Below are 7,552 nucleotides of genomic sequence, written 5' to 3' on the forward strand. Positions count from 1 at the left end.
AGCCCCAGCCCCAGCCCCAGCCTCAGCCCCAGCCTCAGCCTTCTCCTGCCCAAGAAACAGATCCCTCAAAGCCAGATTCCTCCTTCAATCACCTGGAGGAGATGGAGACTTGTGAGGAAGGAGGCTGCCCAGGGCCAACGAAGCTGCTGTCCCTCAAGGCGGGCCCCACCACCAAGGGCCAGGCAGGCGATGGGCCCCAAGTCACAGAGTCGCCCCACGATCTTGGGAGCAAGCACAACATTGAAATGGAACTAGAGAAAATGCGCATGGAGTTCGAGCTCACGAGGCTCAAATATCTGCACGAGGAGAACCAGCGGCAACGACAGCATGAGGAGGTGATGGAGCAGCTGCAGCAGCAGGCGACCCCCCGCCTGGTGGGTGACACTGGCTAAGAGGCACATGGGCCTCATTCATAAAGGCCCCAGGGATGAGAGGGAGGGGAGAGGGCCTGAGACCTAGTGAGGAGGCTGGTGGAGTATGCCTGCCTGCAGTAGGAACCCACCTTACCTGCTAGCTGCAGCGCCTTGCTCTGCAGAGCCTGGAACCCAACTGAAAGGGACTCAGCGTCCATGCAGGCTGCCTCCAACCCCTTTTCCTGTGGGTCCCTCCCAGAGATGGGCTGCCTGCTGCTTTTAGAGAACTCTAGACCTTATTGGGTTAGAGCTTCCACACTGAGCTGGAAGTCCAACTCTCTTAAAAGAGTTGGCCCAGGAGAGACTCCTGAACCACTTGACCACCTCATAGCTTAAGACAGGTCTTCCAAGGCTTCCTTCTCCAGGAGATACCTCCCCAGTCTTCAACATTTTCTCATGGCTGCATTTCCACCACTCCCATTTCCTGCATCCCTTAAAATGTGATACCTTGAACTCAAATCGGAATCACAGTGCAGTCTGGCCAGTGGGTTTTGATAGAACCATTACCTCCCTTGCTCAGGGATGCATTTATTTACTCTGTTGGAGCAAATTTGCTTTATGGTCAACTAAAATTTAGACATTTTTTCACAACAACAGTTTGCCCCTAACCTGTCCTAATAAGACAATCTGCTTGAGACTAGGTAAAATGTGAAGTACTTAACTCTGTGGCTGGCTATATCATAAACACTCAATAATGGAGACTTCCTATTTAAAGCAGTGTTGTCTGAGCTTTGAAGTCAGACAGTTCTGGGTTAAAATGCTGGCTCTATATATAAACTGAATAGTGTTGGGCAAGTTACCAAGCCTTTTTGAGCCTTGGTTTGCTCATCTTCACAGTAATACCTACTTCATAGGGTTGCTGTGTTACATGGAAGAATGCTTGTAAAGCACTTTGTAATGAGCCTGGCACATTAGGTAAGAACTCAATAAATGCTAGCTATTATCATTTTTTATATACTCATACAGTTCACTTCTTGACCCAAACGCAGCAACTTACATTCATCCCTTTTCAGTTTTATTGGGATGTAATGTATTAGCTACACTTCCCAGCTCTGAATCATCCACAGTTCTGAGAAGCTTGCCTTCGGCCTTTATCCAAGTAATTGCTATAATTACTGTAGAAGATAGGACCTCAAGTAAATACCGCTAAAGCTTTCCTCACAGGTTAGCAATGTTCCATTAATCAGCACCCTTGAGTTATGCCTAATCCAGTTCATATTTCTCCACCTATCCTGAGACACACGGTCAGATGGTTTCCCAGAATTAAGATATTATAGTACCTGAAGCATTTCCCCAGTTAACTGGGTTTTGATTTGTTGTTTTGTTTTGTTTTGTTTTGTTTTAAAGAAATGGGATTGGTTTTGCATCATGGATTCTTCATGAACACATGCTAGCCTCTAACAATATCATCCTTTTTTTTCTTGTTCACAAATTACCTGTTCAATTAGATACTAAATGATTTTGCTGAGCCAACTCAAGCTTATTGAGCTGAGATTTCCAGAATCCATCTTTTTTTTCCCTCTCTCTTTTTGAAAATCTAGAAAATAATTTCTTGTCTCATAAGATTTTGGCTTATTGCCTGATATTTTGAATTCTCATAAATAAGTTCCATTTCCAAACTTGTGGTTTTTTCTCAGTCTCCGGAGATATAGTTTGTCCTAAGTTGGAGCCTGAAACTATTTAAAGCAGATACTTAGTCTAAGACCATACTTTTGGTCTGTATCTCTTATCTAGCCATATTAATTTACCACTTTTTAGTGAAAAATATTTCACTTTGCTGGATGAAATGACAATCCTTGGAAATTTTATAATGCTATCTGTTCTGACTTCTGCTTCAAAGAGACATCATGAAAAGTGTTTGAAAAGTCTAAACGATTTCATAAATGCATGTTTTGTTATTAAATTATCATGGACACTCATTAGTATTTCAGACTGAAAACATATACAGATGCAGAAATTCCATGGATCCAGAGCTGTCAGGAGTCTGTAGAGCACCTCAACTCCCATTGAAACATGGGGTTCCTTCCTCTGGACTTGAGCCTTCCTAGCTATTCATTGTAGAGAGAGGTTCACTCTAGTCAGTTTCTGCCTCCCTGGCTTTTATTTAGTTGCCTCTGTTTTATGTTGTCTCAACAATAATGTCTTCAAGACCCCAGCCTTTCATAATAGTTACAAAAGTGTTTTACTTTTGCACATTTACAAAAGATGAGGCATGACTTGATTGTAAAGCTCCCACAGACCCCTTTCTTTTTATAGATGGCTTGAAAATACTTGCAGGACTTTTTTTTTTTCCAAGCTAGTTTAGGGCATCTAGTCTCTGCCATCTGGCTGTCTACAAAAAAAAAAAAAAAGTACATTATGATTTTTTTTAAAAAAATAATTAAAAGAATAAAGCATCAGTGATGCTTTATTAACTATGGATCAACATCAACTTTTGGCTGAATTAAAAGTTGGTGCTTTCTATAGTTAGAATGGAGTCTGCTGTCCTTTATTGTATAGATTCCAGAAAGGAGCCACCTCTCAGACAGGATCAGCCAGACAACTCAAGCTGCTTTCCCCAGCACTCTGGGGGCTTAGGGAGGCCCCACCACCTGTCTCTTAACACCTGCTTTCAGGAAAAAACAAACTCTGGGCTGAAGGACTTCAGACTGGCCAAGTGTGACATGTACCAGGATCCAAAGAGTCCAATAGAGTCATTTATATCTAAAGAACTTCCTTTCACTCTGCCCACTGCCCTAAAAACTAGGTTGAATGCAGGGACAAATTACCCAGACAACACTTCCAAAACCCAAGATCTAGAAGTGAGGATGTTTGAGCCACAGAGTCACTGCCCACATATGTAACTCAGACAGGAAGGCTGGGACAAGCAGAAGGGAAAGTGTTTGCCTGTAACAAGCAGGCTCAAGAAGTGGGGGCGGGGAGGGATGAGCTCTTCCTATGTGCCAGTTACTGTATTGACATTTTTTTTCCTTATTGTCTAACTCTTCCTCCTTATGATCTTGTGAAGTGGGCACTATTCCCCTTTTACTGAGGTGAGGAAGATAACTTGCCTGAACTCATACTCAGGAAGAGATGGAGCCGAATTGAAACTCAGAACTGCCTGGCTCTCAAATCCAGAGCAGCAAAGCTCTAGTTGGTCAGCCCTACTGTCTTCTTTCCCCCTACAGTTTTCAGGAGGCCTCCAGGACCTCCTGCTCCCCCAGAACCAGTTTGCCATGTTCCTGTACTGCTTCATCTTTATACACATAATTTATGTCACCAAGGAGATGATCGTCTTTCTCTTCTCCAAGCACTATCTCTTCTGCATTGCAGCCATTTTGCTCTATTTGATTAAAACTTTGTGGCCATATTTCCAAGTGTTTTTACTCTCGCCATTGCTGGGAATCCCCATGTGAGGGTGTCACAAGGACATGACTGAAGTTAGCTACCACCTTCTATCCCTCCTCCCTTCATGGAACCTCTTTCTTTCTCTCACCCTGTGCCTCCCTCTAGTCAGAACCTGCTCATAGTAGGAAAGACCTTGCTGGAAGTCATTTAAACTTCAATGTGAAAAAAAAAGTTCAGGTCTCTTGTACTAAACTTGAGCTTTCACTGTAGACAAAGATGTTTTGTCCTAAGGATTTCCGGTTTCTGATCAGATGTGTTGGGATAGCTTGGAAGTCACCAATTCCATAGCAAAAAAAAAAGGCAGGAAAACTGAAAATTAACCAACTCTTCTGAGATCCCTCAGAGAATCGAGGTCACAGAGCATACCTGCACTCAAAAACTAGAGGCAAAGGTAGATCCAGAAAAGTCAAAGCTTACCAGAAGCAGAAACCACTGCTAACATTGGGTTCTTGTTAAGTGCCGTCAAGTCGATTCCCACCCAAAGTGACCCTGTATAGGGTTTTCAAGGAATGGCTGGTGAGCTTGAACCACCAACCTTGTGGTTCAAACCAAATTTGCACTTCAGCACATTAACCCACAACACCACACCAGGACTTACATAGGAACACTAAAAGTATAATTGACTATAATTGCTGAAGAGAGCTTGGACTAGCCTCTTCAGCAATTATAGTCAGTTGAGATGTAAAAACTCCTGGAGGCTCAGCTTTAGGGGGAGGACTCAGATTTTATGAAGTTTACATCCAAGAGTCCCACCAGAGTCTCACTGTGAATGTGTGCAAAGAAATCTCCCTCATGCTCCCAGCATGGCTGTTGTTAAGTGCCATTGAGTCGGTTCCAACTCATAGTGACCCCATGTCTAGGGTTTCCAAGGAGCAGCTGGTGGATTTGAACTGCCAACCTTGTGGTGGTTAGCAGTCCAGTTCTTGTCCTACAACGCCACAATAGGACTCCTCCAGCTTGAAGAAGGGAGAAGGAACTGTTTTGAAATAAGTCCAAGGGAGAATTGGAAACACAGGCATAACTCATTGTATTGCACTTTGTATTATTGTACTTCTCAGGTAATTTTTCTCACTTTTTTTACACATTGAAGGTTTATGACAACTCTGCATTAAACAAGTCTATTGGTGCCACTTTTCCACAGCTTGTGGTCACATTTGTTAACTCTCATAATATTTCAAATTTATTCATAATGCTATTATATACTTACTAGACTACAGTGTAACTTTTTTTTTTCATGTTTTATTGTGAATTATATGATATTTTACATGGGAGAACTTTAGTTTTATACTCATTCCACCATACATCATTTCATTGCCATGGTTCCAATCCCCTCCATGCATCATCAACCGACCAAAGGGTTTACCCTATAAACCTGCCCCCTACGCTCCCCCTCCCCCCATTCTTCAGCACACAGTCCCTCTCCCTCTCTGGATCCAAAGTCCCCAGATGCTTCATCACTCCACGTCATCATCTCTGCCTCCATCTCGTACCTCGCTGCTTCTCGGGGTAGGGTCCTGCTCTCGGCTCTTCTCCATTGATAGTCCTAGAGACCTCTGCTCCTAGACTGGAGAGTTAATCACTCCCTTCCTTGCTACAAAACGTCTACCTTTACATTTCCAACCCTCAATCAGTCCTGATAACAATCATTCACTATTGTATCACAAGAGACCCATCTGCATTTCATTTCATCAGCCCCGCCGCCTAGACAGATTGGATAGTACTCACTGGAGATTCTGCCTTCCTCCATGCCTCCTAGCTCTAGGTTCCCTCTTGAAAGCTTGTAAGCCAGTCACTTCTTGCCTTTGTAGTTCTCCCCCCCCACCCCCCATTTGGGTATCCAATATCCAAGTTGCCCATCTCTGTCTACTCTGTGGGTGGAGGGGGTGGGAATGTTTCTTGCTGTATTTGTTCTCTCTTTTGGGTTACTGCATCCATAGGTGTAGGTCAAGTTCATCAAATTGTATCAGATCACTCTTTTTTTTTTTTTTTCCTCTTCTTTCTTCTCCTGGTTGAGTTCTGATCATCCATTCATCGGGGCTGTAACTCTTATATACACTGGAAAGCCAAACAATTCATGAGACTTGCTTTAATGCGATGGTCTGGAACTAAGTCTGCAGTATCTTCAAGGTTTACCTATACTCTTGCTATAAGGTACCTGCTCGACTTACCAAATGGTAGATTCTTACTTGAAAGTGAATTTAAAATTAGTTGTATATTGAAAATTCTAGGGAAAATATTAAACATGTTTTAAAGATGTGTAATTTGTATGAGACAGCTGAGTCACATAAGAGGCTCAATTAAAACCAGAGAAGGCAAAAAAGAGTTGGGGGGAAAGGGCTAAAAGCAAAGTTTACAAATATGTTAGAAGTAATCCAACTATTCACTATGAGTCGGAACAGACTCAACAGCAGTTAACCATAAAATTATATAACCATAAAAGTCAATCCTCTAAGAAGGCTATCTTATGTGTATATGCACCTAATTGTTGTTAAGTGCCATGAAATTGGTTCTGACTCAGCAACCCTGCATAGGGTTTCCAAGGAGTGACTGGTGGGTTTGAACCTTGCGATCTAGTGCTTATCCTATCGTGCCAACAGCATCAAAATATGTGAAGCAAAAACTGATGTTACTATAAGGAGAAATAGACTATGTTATAGTTGGAGACTTCAACACTCCTCTATCAGTACTTAACAGATCCAACAGGCAGAAAAATCAGCTAAAATAGAATTGAGCTGATCAGTATAATAATCAACTGGATCTAATGGACATTTATAGACTGCATCATATAATAACAGAAGAATGCACACCTAAATATTTTTAAATATAGAAATAATAAAATATACTCTCAGACAACGTTGGAATTAAGCTAAAATTTAATAAGAGAAAGATAGCTAGGAAATCCCAAAATTCTGGGAGATTAAACATCACATCTCTAAATAATGCAGAATCACAGAGATAGTCTCTAGAAAAAATTATTTGAAAATATTTTTAACTAAATAAAAATATAACATCAAAATTTGCAGGATACCTATTTCTGAAATCTCAGTGTTAATTTTTCTGGATTCCAATTTGCTGGTTTTGTGTGGTTTCTAATTTTTCACTTATTTTGTCAGTTTTCATTCTTATAGTGTTTTCCTGAATTCATCTGCAATTCTCTTGATCTTTCTCAATCCATTGACGGTACCTAGATATCATTCTTTATAATTCCTTATCAAGTAGTTATAATGTAATTTCTTCCTAAGATCCTCTGGTTCTGTCTTGTGTTCACTTGTTTGAGCTACTCTGTCTTGTTTGTTCATCTGCACTGAAATTGTCTGTTGTCTCGGAGACATTGTGATGCTGTGTTTGTATTTAACTGATGATTCTCTGATGGTCGGTTCTTGGGCACTCACCACCTGTCTGTGTGATAGAGAATGTCTGTGCACAGTTCAGTGTTCACTGTTTTCCTGTAGTCCAGTGGAGGACAGGTTTGCCTGATGTTGGCCACTGCCTGTCAGTGGTCAGGTGGTACAGGAGCTGGTAGCGTCTGGGCCATGTGGGCACAGTGGTTGTTTCCTGTTTAGGTGGAACAAGAAGGGACAAAAATAGCAGAAAAAGAAAACATAAGCAGGAAGATTCTTTGCTGGTTGCTGGGATGTGGCTAGGGGGAGGGTGGAGGGAGGGAAGGTGGAGCACAGAATAGTTTGGGGGCTAGGGATGGGGCAATACAAAAGAAGGGGAAGGGGAATGGATGAAAAAAGCATATGGGAGAA

General features: G+C 41.9%; 1 protein-coding gene across 1 annotated transcript in view; it reads left to right on the plus strand.

The window, feature by feature from the left end:
• Positions 1–3,808, plus strand: part of TMEM247 (transmembrane protein 247) — a 4,663-nt gene extending 855 nt beyond the window's left edge. The window contains exons 2-3 of the mRNA XM_006839468.1: positions 39–374; positions 3,581–3,808. Of these exons, the coding sequence (XP_006839531.1) occupies positions 39–374; positions 3,581–3,808 (564 nt within the window). The remainder of the gene's footprint in view (positions 1–38; positions 375–3,580) is intronic.
• The last annotated feature ends 3,744 nt before the right edge of the window (positions 3,809–7,552 follow it).

Source organism: Chrysochloris asiatica, unplaced genomic scaffold (genome assembly GCF_000296735.1).
Source record: "Chrysochloris asiatica unplaced genomic scaffold, ChrAsi1.0 scaffold00024, whole genome shotgun sequence".
NCBI lineage: Eukaryota > Metazoa > Chordata > Mammalia > Afrosoricida > Chrysochloridae > Chrysochloris > Chrysochloris asiatica.